Genomic DNA, 20,114 nt, shown 5'->3' with positions numbered 1-20,114 from the left:
TCTTTTTGTTTTAATATTATGAAATTTACATCGATTTACACAATCGAAATCGTTTAGAATCCTGCTTATTTACATATCAGGCGTATTTAATTGGAATCTTATGATTACATTTACATCAAGACGGTCAGGACTAAAACAATATTTGATCCTGAATTTGTTGTCGGTTAAAGAATAAGATGGATTAACTTCAAATAAATTAACAGAGATTGAAACATTTAATAGCAATTTTTTTTTATTACACTATCAATAATCGCTAATCATTATGACCGGTAACATAACACAATAAATTACATAATTACTTTCTGTCGAACGGATCTGACCATACTCTCATACCTGAAAACAAAATTACAAAATCAATTAAAGTAATTTTTTAAATCGTTTAATAAATCACATTATTAAAAAATAAATAATCGCTACGTGAATCTATAACAATATTTTTACTCGTCATTCTGTACACAGTATTCGGTTACTCGTTTTTTACAGTATCATTTACTTGTTGCGTAATAACATTAAAAAAATTACCTAATGCAAACTTGAGACTTTACTTACACGCTGATAGTTATAAATATACTTACCGGTACAAAAAACTGCTAGCATTTAGTATCCCGATTAATATTATTTTAAAGTACTTTAAATAATTATTTTTTCTACTCGCTGTAGCTCACAAATTCCGAAGTCAATGTTGTCGACAAATTCTAAAGAGATTGTATACGATCCTGAATTCACATTTATCACAAAATTGTCAATGTGTACATCATATAAATGTTCATCTTCAATGTAGATTTTTCAACGTTTACAACATGCTTGCAGACACTGTTCCGCTTAGCTTCGGACACTTTATGAAATTCCTCTTCGGCTAATTTAAGAACGTCTGACATGTTTTAGCTATTTGACTCCAAATCGTTTCAATAGCTTGGATATATAATGTTCTACGCGATTTTCAAAAATATCATCCAAAAAAATTTATTTTGATTTTCTTTCTGTAATTTTATATCGTATAATTCAGTCTTCGTCATATCAGGAGAACAATTAATTCATCGTTCGGCTAACCATTTTATCAAACCGCTGTTAAAGTTATAATTTAGCCGCTTTTGTAGCAGAATGGTGATACGATGCGTTATCCTAGTACAATGACCGATCGAGGTGACAAGTAGGGAATACACTTATCTTGTAACCGTTTCGTGTACTTTTCGGAATCCATCGATTTGTGATAATCTGCTATCTTATTTGACTCACACATAAGTAAAACATTGTCAATAAATCCTTTTATTACGGCCGGCAAGAACAATTGTACATGCCGGGGAACATCAAGTAAAAGCAATGTTGGAATTATCCAGCGGTTTCATAATAAAATACTTAGGAGCATAACAGAAACATCATGGTTTGTAAGGAACAACAAATTTCATGAATATTGCTATACATTCAAGAAGAAATTTAAATTGATTTAAAGAATTGATTGTCTTTTACTGTGTTCTTTTTATGATAATATTTATGCATATAACATAATACCTTATCTCAATCAAAGCTATTTTATTGTTATCTGATTTATTAATATAATTTTTCTCTATGGATTATATATAAAACTTTGCTTTTTTTATAAACAAACAATGCAAAGATTAGTTTTGTAAATTAATTATACCAAATATAACAGATCTATATGAATCGGTTTCTAGATACAAACAATGTTAGGAATAAGGGAAATAATGATTAGCAATTTATTTTCATTTAGCGCTTTATTAGACAATTTGCTCTTATAAGTTATGTTAATGAAGATAAATATACATTGTGTATATATACACAATTAAAATGGGATGTGTCATACAAATCATTTTTAAATAAGGTCAAGAACACAGTTAATAACCAAACAAAATACAGATCTAATTTATCTTGTATTAACTATCAGAGTATTTTTTGTATTAAGTATCTGTTCAGTTCCACATCGAGCAATCCAGTGCTGCGATCTAGTGGGTGCTAGCGCTAACCGGAAAGTTAAGCCGTACTAGCATTCTACGTTAGAATCCTACACAGTGCAGTCACATTTTTCATTTTGTCTGGATGGATAATTAGTGTTACTCATAGTTTCGGCGCTCGAATCTCATCCAAGGCGGTCACGTCATACTCTTAGTCCGGATGAACGTTAGACTTAATGTTTTATTTAATTTTATATTTTTTATTTTTATATGTCAAGTTATGCGTTGTGTTACAATTCATTTTGTTAACTGTCAAGACGACAATTCATTAAACCATTACTCAACAAGCAAAAAGGCGTTGTCTTCATTCATCACCTATGAACATATACAGTCCAACCCCGCTCTAAAATCTACCAGTTTTGGTAATATCAGAGTATAGTGCTTAAATCAATTGATTATTTTGTCAGCCTCAAAAAAAATTTTAAAACTACTGGTTTAGTTAGCCTCAAAAGAAATCTTAAAATTATCTGAAACATCTGGTAAATTAAGTGTTAATTCATCAGCTGATCTTATCATTGTGCAAAAAATCTCACATCACTTGTTTATGCTTAGAACCATCTGTAAAAGATAAGGCAGAAGCATCTCCCACATCTAAAAATATTACTGTGCCATTTATGGTGGAGATACTGAGACAGGCAGAGTGTCTCTAATTAAATGTAGTCCCGCCATTTTTATTTGCTACTGTGGCTTGGATGGGAGAATATTGTAGTTTGTTATTGATAAAAAAAAAACAGATCACAACTCTAGTGAGCCTTTCAGTCTTGGTATATGCTTCAGTCTCAGTTGATGTGCCGCAGTTCCAGATAGGAAAATGATTTTGTAAATCTCCATGCAACTAGATCAACATTGAAAGAAAAACAAACTGACAGACCTCAGAAACAACAACAGAAAATATGCAGGGCAGTAAAAGCATCCATTGTGCAATCTCCAATTCTGCATGTAAACATGCAATTGCACTTAGGATTTTTGATAAGCATTCTCCAAAGGGAACTTAAAATGCACCCGTATGAAACTGTAATCGCACAAGAATTGCAAAAGCAAAAGGGACTGCATCAATCATAAAAGTTTTTGTGCAACAAATTTCGGCAGCAGATACCCCTGCAGCTGTTGTGCTGTTTAGCGATGAAGTACAGTTTTATCTCTCTGACAGTGTAACAAACACATTTTTCACTACTGTTCCAAGCCAAACCCTCGTGAACTTCACCAAAAACCACTGCACAGTCCTCACATTACTGTTTGGTGTGCAATAGGGCAAATTGGTGTATGGATCCCCTATTTTTTTTTTAAGACAACTGTTTCACTTGTTACTGCGACTTCAAATTGATACGTAGAGATGCTTCAGAGAGAGAGAGCTTTCTGCAGTTTAGATTATACAAACTTTAAAATTCACTAGGTATTTGGTCCCAACAGGACGGTGCCACAGCTCATACTACTTAAATTTCACTCACAATTTTGAGAGTCATGTTTCATGGCCATCTACTAAACTTCTTACTAACAAATGATATTGAGTCAATGGATTTTTCCACTTGTGATTTCTTTTTTGTGAGGAAACTTAAAAGAAAATGTTTTTCTCAAAGTCTAGATCATTTAAAGTTTATGAAATGCCAAGAGATCACCACCATTCCTCTCAAGACGTGCCAGAAAATAACGAATAACTTCCAAGAAAGGCTTCGACAATGTATCACCAATGACTGTCAAAATTTAAGTGACGTAGTTTAACACAAATTAGTTTAAAAAGCTATATATTTATATGCATTTTGTGATAAGAAGATTTTTGCTTTTAAAACATTTGGTTTCTTTTAAATTAACCTTCAAAATGTGGCAGTAACTTCTGCCAAACTCTGTATAACCAAGTGGCTCTAAGGTTAACTTATTGATAAAGTGTAATTATGTTGTCACATCTGTATTTACTTTTTGAACTTAAGATGAATTTTTCTTAAAATTTTACAGTACATTAAAATTTATAAAATTAATTTTATTTATTTTACCACTTTTATCGCTTAATTATTTACCATTGATTTTTAAAATATACATAGAGTAAAAGTTAGTAATATAATAATGTAATAAATAAACAGAACCCATACCTCCAGGTTGAATTTCTTCTTGTTTTATACCTCTCCTATTGTATTCCTGGATCTTTTCTGAAAAAGAAATTGTGAAACTGTATAAAAAAACATAAAATGATCATGTTAATCTTTTTGATGCAGTATACAGACTGTGATTATAAATTATTTAATCACAAGAATAATTTATAATATTATAATACTATTTTTTGAAATAGTACTATTAAAAATAGTTTAGAAGTATAACACAAAATTAATATTAGTTTGTAAGTCTCTTTCATATCATAATCAATCATCTTTTGTTACATATAATAATAAGGCTTCTTTTTTTTGAAGCCAACATACTTTTTTAAAGCAACTTATATGGTGATGAACTCATTTGATATGATATGTTACATGTTGTTTGTACATTAATGTTGCAATGTATGTTGACTAGGTAATTGATAAATCACTTAGTAATGCAAACTAATACAGCCAACTTCTGAGTAAGAGAGGTAGCTCAATGTTCATACAGAAGCTTCCGATTTAAAAACCCACTTACGCTTAGCATTTATCATATGCTAAAATATACACCCATCATTGTGAAATTGTAATTAAGACCTGAACTTCTAACAACGATAACACAAATGTTTCAAAGAACTAACATCAGTGGAAGTAAGTTTCAATTTTCTTATATTCAAGAGTAACTTTTGTGAAAGAAATTTATGAAAATGTGTGGCAAAAAGTTTATTACTCTTAATATAGTAGCAAAACTGCAGAAAAATGGAAAAACTAGATTTACATTAAACCTTAAGATTAAGTTTAAACTGATTAAGTTTAAACCTATGAACATAAAATTTATAAGTAATTTTATCTTACATTATTCGTTATTGATTTAACATGAACTCTATAACGTATGTTTCGAAATTATTCAAGCAAAACAGAAGCTACAAGTTCATATCCACCCAGCACTTGGATCTCTTGATAAAATAACTTCTTGCATGAAAATTATTTGCGTCAAAACTCAATATTATTTAATTAAAATTAATCTAGGATCGAATTTAATTTGCTTACTGTATTCATCTACATGCATCATTGGATAAATGAAGATTGGGTAAAAAACTACACCAAGAACCCCCGTACAACCTCCCAAAAGAGCAGCGTAATACTTCCAACCAGTTAAATGCATTACTATAATCCTCAAATATTTTTGTTTATTTCATGTTATGCACAATTAAAATTAGTCCTAGACTGATCTTAACCTACAAAATTAACCTTCAGTAATACCAACGTTTAACAGATTAAAATTATTGTACTTTTTTATTTTACAGTGACTACTAGTTTTCATTTTGCTAGCCGACTATTTAAATCTTAATTTATTTGCCACAAAACATTAATGAAGAAGTAAAGTGAAGTCAAAGACATTTTAATGTAGGTTTTATCAAACTGTAAAGTTAGTGTGGTTTCAAACGTTGGCTCTAATTTATTATTGTTTTTATTTTCAGAATCTGGTAACATTATAATTCTTTTGCACCTAATAACTATACTCTATAAAAGCTATTAAAAATCCTATATTTATAGTTTGTCATGATCTCTTAGGCATTTTGAATGCTACTCGTTTTAAACTGCTGATTTTGTTATATCTTAACATTCAGCTGTACTGCCTCATTGTGGTTATGTGAGGATTAATTTTTCGAAATTAATCAACTGTTTAATAGTGATTTTATTTTTATGTAGAATTTCGAAACATGCATTTTGTGATTGTTTGTTAATCTCTTTTTATAAGGGTGTTAAATTTTGTTGTAAAAGTAGTTAGCAAGAAAATTATTTTGTTCGAGCATATTTGAATTTTATTTTGACAATTCGCATAACTGATAAATATTGACTCAAAAGATTTAATGCAGTGAATGAATGATTTGTTGAAGTAAAAATTAGAGTTCTGACTGCTGTTGAAGCCCGTAGTACAAATCAGTTACCCTTTTTAATGAACTTTTACTTCCGTGGTGGTGTCTTGTGGTCTAAAGTTGCTTTATATTTGCAAGTTAAATGAAAAAAAAATTGAATTTATTATGTGTTCTTTTTTTTTGTAGGTTAACTGAATTGTTTCACATAATGACTAAATATTAAACATAATGTTCAGCCATAGTAGTACATCCAAATTGTGGGGTGAAATTCCCACAGTTCCTGAGCCTGAGTGGGAAAGAATTGTACCTAAGGAACTTGGTAAACTTGTTTTATTGAGTGCTATTAAACATGAATTACCGAAACCTTATCAACCTGTGCCCGATGAAAGTTGTAACAATATAATTCAGTAAGTGAAAATATTTGTTTATATACATTTAATGTTTAATGCATCAGTTATAAAAAGATATTATTTGTAGTTATAAATGATTTGTATAAAGACTTTTTTTTGTCTTAAGTCATTTTACTGGTTTGATGTAGCTCTCCAAGATTCCCTATCTAGTTTCAGTCGTTTCATTTCATTATACACCATACATCCTGTATCCCTAACTATTTGTTAAGCATATTCCAAATGTTGCCTCCCTGCACCATTTTTCCCATATACCTGGCCCTCCAATTTCAAAGCAATTATTCCATAATTCCTTAAGATGTGGCCTTCTTTTAGGTATATTTTTCCAAATGCTTCTTTCTTCATCAATTTGCTGCAACACCTCCTCAATTGTCACTTTATCGACCCATCTGATTTTTAATGTTCTCCTATAGTATCGCATTTCAAAAGCTCTAATCTTTTCTTCTCAGGTACTGAGAAGAAAATGCTACATCAGTAGCATTCTTATACTTTATACACTCAACCATTAGCTGCAATATATCCTTTAATATCCATGGGTTTGTACCAGTTCTCATTGTTTCACCTAAGTTTGCATCTGCTGATTTAAGAATTCCCTTTTTAACATTGTTCCATTCTCCTTCTATATTTTCTACTTTATCTTTTTCACTTGGACCTCTTGCATTGTCCTCAAAGATCTTCTTTGTCAACTCTTCCTCCAGCTTCTCTAAATTCCACAGATTCACCTGACACCTTTTCTTCAGGTTTTAAACCCCTGTCTACATTTCATTATCACTAAATTACAGTCGTTATCAGTGTCTGCTGCTGGATGTGCTTTGCAGTCAACCAGTTCATTTCTAAATCTTTCCTTAACCATGATATAATCCATCTGATTCCTTGCAGTATCACCTGGCGTTTTCCATGTGTGTATTCTTCTATTATGATTTTTAACTGGGTGTTGGCAGTTACTAAATTATGCTTCATGCAAAACTCAATAAGTCAGTCCTCTCTTTGATTTCTTTTGCCCAGCCCGTATTCACCCACAATATTTCCGTCCTTGCCTTTTTCAGTGCTTGTATTCCTACCTCCAACTATTATTAAATTTTCATCCCCTTTTATGTGTTAATTGCTTCGTCAATTTCTTCATACACACACCCTATCTTATTCTCTATCTTCTTGTTTATTACTCAGTGTCATTTGGCACTGAGCTAATTATTCTAAAATCTGACCAAAAGTCATTTTCCTCTTCCCGCTGAACTTCACTAATTCGTACTACATCCACATTTAACCTACTCATTTCCCTCTTTAAATTTTCTAACCTACCAACTTTAGACTAACATTACACGATTCAACTTATAAAATGTTATTTTTTAATTTTCTGGTGACCTCTTCCTTAGCAGTCCTCACCCGGAGTTTACCTCTGGAATATTTTACCAAGGAAGGTGCCTCCATCTTTGTTAAATGAAAATGCAGAGAGCTACATTTTCTTGGAAAAAAAAGCTGTAGTTTTCCATTGCTTTCAGCTGTGCAGTACTCAAAAAATTGAATGATGTTGATATCCCATTTAAGGCTTCCTTAACCTACGCCCTTAACAGCTACTGAAAGAGCTCCTGCCCTCTTTCAGGAATTATTCCTTGGTCTGGCTCTCAACTGATACCTATCCGATATGGTTGCACCTTCAATCCAGCTATTCTGTATCACTGAGCACTCAAATGCCTCACCATCAGCAAGGTCTCATGATTCACAGAGGGGGTTAAAGACCTAATCTTACGTAATTAAAATTAAACTTCTTTTTATTCATTAATTTTTTATTAATTATTACTACTATTTTTTATATGAGAAAAGAATTTGATGTGGACACCATATGACTTCTTTGTACGCCTATTAAATTACATATACACATTTTTTTTAAAATGAAGAGTACATAAAATTGTATTTGTACTTCTGATATTTTTTCATAATTTTTTTTTTTTATTGTTATTGAATTATTTATTGTAGAACGTTTTTTTACAATCAGAGATTAATAATTATTAATAAATTAATATATTTAAATTAAAAAATAAAGTATATGAAGTCTGATTCGAACTGACATGCCTTCCCCTTATAAGATCCAAATATTTCATTTATTAAAATTTCATTTGGCTACAACTTTTTTTTTTAGAGGTGGAGGACCCCATATATGGGCGCTGAAGCAGTGTTGGACTCACTAACAGGTTTTGCAAGCTGTTACAGTACAGAAAATGCATATGTATTTCTGTGCACTACCGACTAAACCTCCACCCCTGGTGACCCTGCCGCCTGCGAAACCACTAATAAAGCATTTCTTTAGGAGTGGGAGTAAGCACCTACACACACATTTGGTCTCCACAAGCAAACATCATCCATACCAAACCACTGCACACACACACACACACACACACACACACACACACACACACACACACACACACACACACACACTCCATACCACAAATACCTAAAGAGGAAAACATCCAGGAACATAGTGCACCTAACAGGTTCTAAGATGTACCACACACATTTATACATTCATACAATCAAGCCAACACAAGAAATGTGCACAACAATCATTAGGACATGGCCACAAGACTTATTCATCAAAGCACACTCAATAGTTAATTAAATTTCCACAATCTCACCCAGTGTACACAAACTCACACCCACCATCTAAGATACACATAACTCAACTACTTACAAACTTATTACTTACCACATGATCGTCAGCCATAATCACTAAAAACATTAGCAATGCCGTCAGGCACTGGGAGTGGAGTGTCCACAGCCTCACTGCACCAAAGCGACCCTCATCATGCTCAAGAGCATGCCAAGGCCGCAGACCTGTCCAACCCTTTATTTTACCTCCGGTAATTACTGTTAAGATAATACTTCAGAGGATGATATGTATGAGTATAAATGAAGTGTAGTTTTGTACAGTCTCAGATTGACCATTCCTGAGATATGTGGTTAATTGAAACCCAACCACCAAAGAACACCGGTATCCATGATCTAGTATTCAAATCCGTGTAAAAATAACTGACTACTAGGACTTGAATGCTGGAACTCATGACTTCCAAATCAGCTGATTTGGGAAGACACATTCACCACTTGACCGAAGACCTGAACAACCCGGCATCCTCCAACGCCAAGTTCCCTTGCAGGCTGTGTCAATACTCGGCCCTACAAGTTTTTTCTGTGTTTCTAAGTTCTTCTAAAATTTTTCTGTTATAATTTGTTATAATAGTCCTCTGCTTCACACCCTGAAGCATTATCTGCTGAAAATCCTCAGGTCTGAACATGTCCACCCGACTCAGGGCATCCAGCATGCACGTCTGTGCATCCTGGAACCTCGTATAACAGAAGAAGACATGGTATGGAGTTTCCTCCACATCGCAGGCTGGACAGCAGTCTGAATGGTCAAAAATAAACCTAAAAAGATACGACCTGTAACCACCATGCCTGGCCAGGAATTGCATAAGACTGTAATCAATTGATCTGTGAGTCCTACCACACCAACTTCTTACATTCCCAATCAGACGGTAAGTCCACTGTCCTTTCTGTCTCACATCCCACCGTTCTTGCCAAGTATTCATCAACTTTTGTAGATTGGCCACAATCAATCTCTTCTTTTCCGAAGAAGGAAGCATCCTTAATTCTCTACGCTTCCCCCTGTGAGCAATTAGCAGGTCAATTGGCATAACACCCACTAGCACCTCTGCAGCCTCTCTTGAGATCGTATGATAAGATGCTGAAATCTGGAGGCAGCATCTCATATGCAGCGCAGCAAGTATTCCAATATACCTTTTATACCCCAGAACATCTGCCCAAATCTCTGCCCCATATAAGAGTGAAGAATACACCACAGCTTAATAACAACCTCCTCCTGAGTTCTCCAGGCCCCTGGTGTTCAGTAGTAAGATGGAACCGCATGCATTGATTGTCCTCTCTGCTCTCTCACAACTTTCCATAACATGGACTCCATACCTCAATCAGGCATCATTCCAGATGCCAAGGTATTTAATGGCCATTCTGGAATCAAACCCTCCTTCCCGCCAGTTCCTTCTTATTTACAGCAGTTAAGAAAAAGTCCAAAATCCAAATATTTTTAGATTAGTATACATTTGTTGAACAAATTTCAATTGCAGTAGAACACTTCGCAGTTAGACATAATAATACAAGGAAAGATTTTAAATTATTAAGTATTGAAGGTCATTGAGAAAAAGATTGGCAAAGGAAATCATGGCAGTCAGCTGAGCATATCATTTACAATACATTAAACTAAAAAAAAGAATAAAAAGAATATGCGAGTTAAAGAAAATATAATTCCAGTTAAATACGTTAAAGTTTTTTCAATAATTTTTTTAAATGATCTTTTACAGTGAAATGGGATTATAATACCTTTATTATTATTAGTTTATATTACTTCTGTCCAATGATTATTTTTTTATTTTTATCAATGTATAAAAATATAAATGCGAGCCACTATATTAAGGTGAAATGTTGCAAAAACTTTACCTTTATCTGATCTTTGTGATTTATTTTTATTTACTTGAGACTGAAGAAGCTAAATTTAAAGCAGATTTTAGCTTAGACCATGGTAAAGTTTTTATAACGTTAAATAGAAATGTTTGTTAATCGATTGAATAGCCTATTTTCCAAAAAAAAATTACATAATTCATTACCAAAATTTACACTTTTCAGTGTTATTTTACCACCTTTCTCGCAAATTAAGAAAGTCAGTTTTAAAGTTTGTCTGACAACCTATGTGTGATCCATCATATATTATTATTTAACTTTGAAACCCAGGTGAAAATCTAGAAAATATTTAGCTGTCCAATCTCTTTTTTTAATTCTCCAAGGCTAAAGGTCAAAATCTCAGTTCTATTAGCTTTTAACAAAAACTAATTCATATTGATTGGTTCATAAAAAATTGCATATAAAATTTGAATATTTCTTCATTTGTATTAAATGTAACAAATATTCCATCCAACAGAACAAGCTCCTATAAGATTTTTGAATACTAGAAAAATACTTTGGTGAAAGGTGTTATCTTTAAAATAATAACCATTCCTCCTTGACAATTTATTCAGAATGATGATCATGACATATCGTTTAATTTACAATAAGAAAAGAGACATTAAATGATCTTGAATGTATTTGAACTACTTTTATCTTTAAATAAGAATCTTCAGTAAATATTAATAGTATATGTCAATTATTTTGGCTAAGAATGATTGAAAAATTGTTCTAAGAATTAAATTTTTAAATATAAGACTGAAATTTAACAATTTTGATGTTTGAACATTCAAGATCTATTTAATATTCAAATTTAGAAAAACTGATATTCGTAACATCTAGAAAGTCTTATCAGTTCTGGAGATGATTGAACCTGGTCTTGATCAGCTTCTTTCATTGTAAAGATCGTATATACATAATATCCTTAATCGAATCCAGGTTAATGCATCTTATCTTATCTGTTAATGCATCTTCACTTTCTTCCGTCTCACCTTCTCTTTTAACTGCTTCCATCATCTTTTGCTGACTTAATTTCTTCCATGACTTTCTTGGTTCTTCTCTCATCGGACATCTTTTTTATGCATAAATATTTTCACTCTTAGCTGTGCACTAATACTTTAGCGTATGAGGAAGGATTCTGTTACACTTTAGTTCAGTGTTTCCCAACTTTTTTTTATAGCAGACAGGTAAAATTTTAGAAAAATATACAGGGGCTGGCAGATCCTCAGCTTAGATTTTTTGACAAGCAAAAAGAAAATACTTATATCGTATTTTTATTTTATTATTAATTAAATTTTGCATATACATAATATTAATTAATATAATTTCTATTTATAAACAACAAAACAATAAATGAAAATCAGAAAATAAATGTAGGTTGTTTTATTTAAAAATAGGAACTACAAATAAATCATATTGCAAACTGATTGTAAATAATGAAAGTTAGTGAGAAATTTGTTGTTGCTCATTTTTGCATGATCGTTTCATTGTCAGGTTGTAAATTACAATCGGTGATGAATTTATTGATAAACAATTTTGTGTGGTTTTAATAAGCATCATAGCTGAGAGTCCAGCTTCATACAAATATGTGGTTGCAAAGGGAAGTAGCATTTTCATGGCTTTGTTATGTACATTTGGATATTCATTTTTTATTGCGATCCAAAATTTAATTAAATTCATGGATGAAAAACTGTTTTTTAATGTTACGTCTGAACTCGGTTCTAAGAGACTTTCTTGGTCCTCGGTACTTAAATTTATATTACAATTATGCTCGATAAAAAGATTAATTATCCATAAATTCATCTCCTGCAAATTTATGTTTATAAGGAAATATTTTTAAAATCCATCATATAATGATTGTAAATGTTGACTTATTACTACATTCATTCAGATTATCAACTATTAATTCGTTTTGTGTAGTAATAAAATCGTAATAAGAATTAAATACATCAGGATTATTTTCTTCATTTGTTTTTAACCAAAATTTATTTATTTTTTTTATATGCATAAATTTTGTTAAATAAATGAAATGAAGTGTCATACTTCCCTGCAAACTTCAGTTTAGGTTGTTTGTGTAAAAAACTATTTCATTTAAATATTCCAGCTTCGCAATCCAGTACATATTGGAAAAACATTTTGATAACAGAGGCTGTTTTTCTACCAAAAATTTCTCCACTTCCGTCCTTTATTTGTAAAGTCTGGTAAACACTTTTCCTCACGAGAGCCATATTACTTCTGCGTAAAATAAAAGATGTTGGTATTCTGCTCCTACCTCTTGACAAAGAATGGCAAATAATCGAGAGTTAAGATCGCTTTTCTTTATGAAATTAACAATTTTTTTCAATTCCAGGAGAACATTGCTTAATTCAGGTGACATATTTCTGGCTGCTAAGTGCTGGCGATGTATTATGCAATGTGTTAGAGACGTCTGAAATCCTTTTATTAATTAATCCTTTTTGTTACTCTAGAATGTTTCCCAGTCATATTTGCTGCTCCAGTTGGTACACAGACCAATACATTTTTTCCAGTTTAAAGAATGGTTATTAATATTCGAATTCAATGAATCAAAAATTCTGGAACTTGTCGGGTGAAAATCTAAATCTTTACTAAATAATAATAATTCTTTCATTTATTCAAAAGAATAGTCAAGTCAATCTACCATATGTAGCAGAGAAAAGTAGCTTTTTTTATAAATATCAATGATTCATCGCTGTGGGTGGCAAACATCGGTTATTCTTTAATACTTTTTATTAACTGGTATTCAGTATTTTCAGATAGAGGATGACTGATCGTATCATTTGAAAGAGGAATTGATCTGATCTGGTCTGCAGATGAGGGCCCAAACATTTCATTGCAAACATCAATTAACACTGGTTTAATCAGATTTTCCCCGGTTTTGAACAATTGGATATATGTAGTGCAACTAAATATGAAAATTTCAATTGCGATTTATTTTGAATAAAAGTTTTTTTAATTTTTTTCTTTTGGAGATTAAATTCAAAATAATCCAATAGTTTCTGTTCTACTTCGGGATATCTTGATTTTAAATGTCGCAACATTTTGGTTTTATGGTATCATTCTTAACTTCCTTACATTTTATGCACATTGGGTGTACTTTGTCTTCCGTAAAATCCATACAAAATATAAAACCATATTTCAAGTACTCGTTATTGTAACATCTTGTCAAAGTAGATTTAGTTTTGTTGTTTGATGGACATTCATTTTCTGTTTCACTCAATTTTTCTAAATTTACATTTCTAGGAGTAGAACTTTCACTGCAGAAAAAATTACATAAAGTTCCTTGTCTTTTTTTTACTCATTTTAAGAGGAATAAAAATATGTGTTTTTGCAAAAATTATAAGTAAACCCCTTCACTATAACACTAGTAGTCAACTGCGTAAAGAAAAGAATGTAATTGTAAATGTAGTGTTTTCAGTAAGTTGAACATGCACATAATTCATAAAACAAAGGTACTGCCAAAGCCACATTCCTTAGTGCGGCGTTATAATTTAAAATCAAATTAAAATATTCTTCTCAAAGAGTAATATTACATATTTCTCAAGAGTAATATTACTCTTGTGATCTGTTTAAAATTAATATTAATTATAAAAGCCTAGATTTTTTACACCTTTGATATGTATTTAAATAGGTACTTGAATATTTTTCAATTTATGTCTTCAAAATTGTTATTATATTTTGTAATGTCTATTTATATGTTATGAAAAAAAAATTGTTATAGATTATAATCTTTTCTCTTCTTGTATTCATTAATTTCTATGTTTCTGATGAGCTCTGATCAAGATTTTATCATATATTCCTACATTTTTTTCTAGCAAATGGCCCAGTATTCTTGTGTTACACGGAATATAATTCAGCTGCCATTCTTGATGTGATCCATGTAACATAATTATACTATCGATTTAAAAAAAAATTTTTAAATTACATTGAAAACAATGTATTAAAATAGATATCCATTTATTGTTATTATTTTAATTTTTGTTCTAGTTTGAATGTTATTTGCTTTTTTATTAGGATTCCAAAAGAGTGTACTGCAATGGATCCAGTTGTACTAGATACTATAAAACTATTGCAACATGCAAGAAAAGTGCAAGAATTGTTAGATATAGCTAATTCTGATGTAAGTGTTCTATTAATTGATTATTATATTTATTTTTATTAGAATTAAATTATTAGTCTGGTTTATTGTTGAGTTTTTTTTTTATTAACTCTTTTATTGCCATGGATGAATTGACGGAATGCAAAAGTGGCAGGAGTTCCACAAATTTCTCCCTTCGAATCGCAGAGCCTGGACAGTGTCTCTTGCTGCTGTATGATTCTGTTAATCGGGCGTGTTTCAAGTGTTTATTTTTAATGTCGGGTCTAAGTTTAAAGTTTTGTTTTTGTTAAATTTAATGGACGGATTTGTAGATGAATTGACAAAAATGTTTCTTATATGCCATGGATACGTATATGTGTGCTATCTTGCTCAAAATTCAGTCCCATGTAATACAGCAGTTGTATCATTGTTTCATAACGTATATCAAATTTAGAATAAAACCGTGCTATGAACTGTTCTGTTTAAGCACTATAATCAGCCTAGAGTGATGAACTTAATTTATTGGAGCGCATTAATAAAAATAAGCTTATACTTAATTTTTCTGGAGCAAATACTTCAGAGAAGATGATTAAAAGGGACTTGAAGATTTTGCCTGTACTTAATCAAAATTAAATATGAAGATCTGCTTTGAGTAGGAACATGTGTTCCTTTTGTTATTTAAAAAAAAAAAAAAAAAAGAAGGAAATGCCTTGCACTGGAAACTGATATGCTCCACAGTATATCTGGTTACTAACAGATTTATATTTTAAGTCGGGACAATTGCCAATACATTTAACTTGTAGAAAGGAATATAAACCCAGAATAGTTCCAGAAATAAACAGTTTCTTGAACATGGTTTCCACTATGTATGATCTAAATTAATTAATTTCATTTATTTTAAATAAAGAGTTGTAGAACACTTTATAGATTTTCTGAAGAAATTGAAAGCAAGCACTTTCTTGAATTAAGTAAGGAAAAAAAAGATGGAGCTTTAACCTAAAATAAAAGAATGCAAATAAATTTGCAGTATGGCTTATCTAGGTTATCGGTCTGATTTGTTCAAGAATTTAATGTACATCAAATGACGTTATGAAAAACAGTTAACAGAATATCTGATGCGATGACAACAAAGCTGTTATATGGATAAAATCACCATCTCAGTACAAAATTAATACAGCAAAAAGTGTAGCAAAATTTCTTTGAATTTACAACTTGTGATGGGGGTTGAGGTTATTGATCGTACACTTAAAAAATATAAAACCATATTTAGATCGTGATGAATACACTAATACATGTTGCTACAACAAATATTTAGTGTGTGTATAATACACACTAGAAGTTATAAGTTTTCATCTCGGCTACACGTGCTGTATGAACAATATTAAGATTTGGAAAAATTTGGAACAAGTAAAGTACATTCAACAACTATGGTTCTGATTATAGTATCAAGCTATACATTTAATAACTCTGTTTTAATCCAGTACTGAATTGGACTAAGTTTTAACATACTTTTGAAATTAAAGAGGGTAATAGTTGAGCGTTGATTTGTTCACTTGAACAGAAGATCTCCTATTTAGCTATACATGTCCAGCGTCACTCTTACAAAAGTACAGAAACTTTTTGTGCATTGAGCATATTGTCAAGTTTCATTGAAGAGACCCAAAAAGACAAGTAATTGTGAAAGATATGGTATAGAAGAAAATGTACTAGAAGGACTTAAAATTAGATGGCAGAAGCTGCAGTAGTTCATGTTTAGATGTGGGGAAAAAAGAAAACAAAATACAAAGTGCTCTTAAACAAAAAAAAATTTTTAACAGAAAATTTATTTGAATAGAACAGTATTAATTGTAGCGACTGAATACTAGCATATATCAGATTTGTGTTAATAGAATGTTATAATATTATGAATATTTGGAATTAAATCAACATGTTTGTCACTAGTTTCTTTTGAGCTCAAGCTGTAGTTAACTTCTTTAGCAGTGCAGCTCTACTTATTCGTAAACCCTTGAGTTTTCATCAGATCCGCATTTATCAGATTTATAAATTTTTCTACTGAGGAGAAAGAATGATGGGAGAGGATTCAAATACACTTCCCATTTCCAGCCTTTGATTGTCACTTTGTAATGGAGGTAGTATCCCACCTGAAACCTTTTAACTACTGCTGGATTAACAACCCCTTCCAGTAGTTGAAGTAGTAAAGGTTCTCATTTGTTGAATTTGACAGGTTTTTTCACAGTTTTATTTTAATCTTCATAGCTAATATGAAGCATTTGCTTCACTGCACTGGGTTTTCTTAATTCTTTTGATTCAAATTTTTCAGTTTTTTCAATGCCATTGACATTATTTGTTATTTTTATGTGTCTGTAAGTAAATTTATTTAAAATTTTAAGTTTTAAAATGTTAAAGCGATCGTTTACCTAAGTTTGGAAAATTTGACTAAAAAGTATCAAGTCAAACAGTTAGCTTAGTATTAAGCTAACTGTTATTTCAATAATGGTTTTTAAAACATGAAAAATTTATTAACAAAAATTAACAACCTAAATCAATAAAAACAGCTGATTATGACTGAGTTAAAATTGATAACGTGCTCCTGAATTGTGAAACAAAAAATTACAGTGTGAGTTAAAGGTTTATTCATGGGGGGGAAAAACAGATGCTCATACGCTGATCTTTTACTCAGGGCAAAATTTTTAAGAGAATTTGCTTCAGGTTTATTAAAGACTCGTTGAATAGTATGTACTACATGCAAGTCATTAAGATGCATCACATCATGAAAATATGAATGCAAATTCAAGTGAAATTTGAAAAAAATTTAATCAGGAAAAATTTCTATTTACTAACCTAAAACTATGAAATAATACTATAATCTGCACTGTAAACTATAATAATTCATTTGTAACTATTTAAAGATCCTTTTTCAACAAAACATGTGTTAAAAAGTGTTTAAAAAAAGATATTTATTTTAGAAAAGTCTAAATTACATAATTAATGATTTAGGAATACCGATAAAAACTAATTTTAAAAAATGGAAGTTTTTTGCAATTGAAAATTCTGTTTGAAAATATTAAAGACTAAAAAAAAGGTAATGGAATATGATAAATAATAAGAGGAGGTTATAGTATGTTAGAAGTCCAGAGAATTTTGTTAATTGAGTAGCAAACTTATGAAGGGTTGACAAAATATTGTAGACATCAAAACCAGGGTTTAATTAATTTTCTAATATAAGGATATGTTACAAGATAAAAACTGTACAGATAGGAAAAGATTGAGAATTATAAAATATACAGTTGAAGATTTTGGATGTAATAAACAGGTTGATTGATATTGGTTATAATAAACAGGTTAGCACCAAATAAAATATACAGTTGAAGATTTTGGATGTAATAAACAGGTTGATTGATATTGGTTATAATAAACAGGTTAGCACCAAATAAAATATAGGCAAATAATCGCTGTTCAAAAAAAAAATTAAATAAAAATTAAAAAATGTATCTGGAATTGTATATGGTACAATAATAATTATAATTTACCATATACGAGGGCTATTCAGAAAGTAAGGAACGTTTCCACTTGACGCCGCCAGGCGCACGCGTTTATATCGGTGTGCTCGTGCTCGGCACCTCATTGTCTTCGGAAGAAGAAGAAGGTGAAGAAGAAGGAAGACCCACTACTCGTCTCAACATCGCGGACTGGAGTCCGGAACAGAGCCCAGCAGAGATGCGACCTGAAGGGTAGCCATAGCAGAAGCGGATGAAGAGCTTCTACACAACCTCTCCTTTTAAAACTTACAAGTAGAGTAAAACAAACCAGCAATTGCGACTCCTCCGGAGTAGGGGTCGCATTGTTCCCTCCTTATAGTTAGTGCCCCGTTGTGGCGTATTCCTGCTAGCCTATGAATCGTTAGAACCGAAAGGACTTCAGTAGACGGTCAGAAGGGGAATTACGTCGGGAGGACAGGCTTCTAAGCCTAGCCTTCCGCGGTCGGCCCATAAAATGGGTTCGATAACGCTGGTTCAACAACGGATTGGAATGCAACTAAATCCGTCTTAAATTAACTAAATAATAATAAACAAAACTTGAAGAATTAGACCCGCTATATAAAATAACCCTTTTAAAAAAACAAGCCGGATTAGAATGATCCAGCAGCAAGGGACTCTGTCCATGTTCTGCGATAAGTAGGGAGAAATAAACTCCCGTCAACTTTGCATTCCCGGCACCTCATTCAGCGTCCAGCCGTGCCAACGGGAACATCTCCGCACTGCACGTCTTTTTTATATACAAATTTGAAATGTGTGCTGCAATCGAAAATCCCGCCAGTTGTGAGGTGCGGTCTGTGATTCGTTTTTTGTTGGCAAAAACCTTAAAACCAATAGAAATTCATCGGGAACTGTGTGAAGTGTACGGGAACAACGAAATGAGTGAAAGTTCTGTCAGGAAGTGGTCAATTCATTTTAAAAATGGCCGGACAACTGTTCACGATAAAGAGAATAATGGACGTCCGAGCATTGTGACTGACAATCTGGTCTTCAAAGTTGACGAAAAGATTCGTGAAAACCGCCGTTTCACAATAACTGAGCTTTCTCTATGTTTCCCACAAGTTTCACGGACTTTATTGTTTGAAATTGTTTCACAGAAGCTAGGCTACCACAAATTTTGTGCAAGATGGGTGCCAAAAACATGTCACTGAGCGGTTGAGATCACAGGCGGCAGAATTCTATGTCACAGGAATTTGAAAGCTTGTCCACCGCTATGATAAGTGCCTGAATTTGTATGGTGATTATGTTGAAAAGTAGTATTTTAGTCCCTCTTTCACATGTATATAATAAAAAGTTTTTCTTGTACTTGGTTTTTTAAAATTTCAAGACGTTTCTTACTTTCTGAATAGCCAATTATTTATTTCGTAATTACCAATAAGTGCGTAATCACTATGAAATCAATATTTGAAAAAGATTATTTTTGTGTATTCATTCTATGCAATAAAATTACTTTCATGCTAACTTTGGAAGATTCAATAAAAAGACATCATTCTTCAGGAATATGCTGAATTCCAAGCTGTTTCATTAGGCCATTGACATCAGTACCAACACGCAATGGATTTTTCATAGTAAAATAAGTTGAAAGAGTTTAATTTTGTGTTCTAAATGTAGTAATTTTGTTTTTCCGCTAAAAGATTTCACTGTTGCAGTCTA

At 31.7% G+C, this 20,114-nt stretch overlaps 2 protein-coding genes across 5 annotated transcripts in view; one reads left to right on the top strand and one right to left on the bottom strand.

Moving 5' to 3' along the window:
• Nucleotides 1-206: 206 nt before the first annotated feature.
• LOC142332039 (small integral membrane protein 20) lies at nt 207-5,298 on the bottom strand. Its single transcript, XM_075378138.1, has 3 exons — nt 5,087-5,298; nt 4,055-4,111; nt 207-333 (listed from the first exon to the last, which is right to left on the bottom strand). The coding sequence occupies exons 1-3, from the start codon at nt 5,199-5,201 to the stop codon at nt 296-298; spliced, it is 210 nt and encodes a 69-aa protein (XP_075234253.1). The 5' UTR covers nt 5,202-5,298; the 3' UTR covers nt 207-295.
• Nucleotides 5,299-5,352: 54 nt separating this feature from the next.
• Nucleotides 5,353-20,114, top strand: part of LOC142332038 (STAGA complex 65 subunit gamma-like) — a 29,977-nt gene continuing 15,215 nt past the window's right edge. The window contains exons 1-3 of one of the 4 annotated variants that reach the window (XM_075378135.1): nt 5,353-5,443; nt 6,103-6,323; nt 14,862-14,967. In XM_075378135.1, the coding sequence (XP_075234250.1) occupies nt 6,145-6,323; nt 14,862-14,967 (285 nt within the window). In that variant the 5' untranslated portion in view covers nt 5,353-5,443; nt 6,103-6,144. The other 3 variants (XM_075378134.1, XM_075378136.1, XM_075378137.1) reach the window with 3 other exon arrangements.

The sequence above is a fragment of the Lycorma delicatula genome, chromosome 11 (genome assembly GCF_047948215.1).
Source record: "Lycorma delicatula isolate Av1 chromosome 11, ASM4794821v1, whole genome shotgun sequence".
Classification (NCBI taxonomy): domain Eukaryota; kingdom Metazoa; phylum Arthropoda; class Insecta; order Hemiptera; family Fulgoridae; genus Lycorma; species Lycorma delicatula.
This window is presented reverse-complemented; position numbering and strand designations above follow the sequence as displayed.

What these genes read in the sequence shown, in the direction of transcription:
- LOC142332039 (XM_075378138.1), bottom strand. Translation starts at nt 5,201, where the DNA reads ATGCATTTAACTGGTTGGAAGTATTACGCTGCTCTTTTGGGAGGTTGT. An exon ending in GATGCATGTAGATGAATACA is followed by an intron (nt 4,112 to 5,086) that starts GTAAGCAAATTA and finishes TTTCTTTTTCAG; the next exon opens with AAAAGATCCAGGAATACAAT. An exon ending in AGAAGAAATTCAACCTGGAG is followed by an intron (nt 334 to 4,054) that starts GTATGGGTTCTG and finishes TTTTGTTTTCAG; the next exon opens with GTATGAGAGTATGGTCAGAT.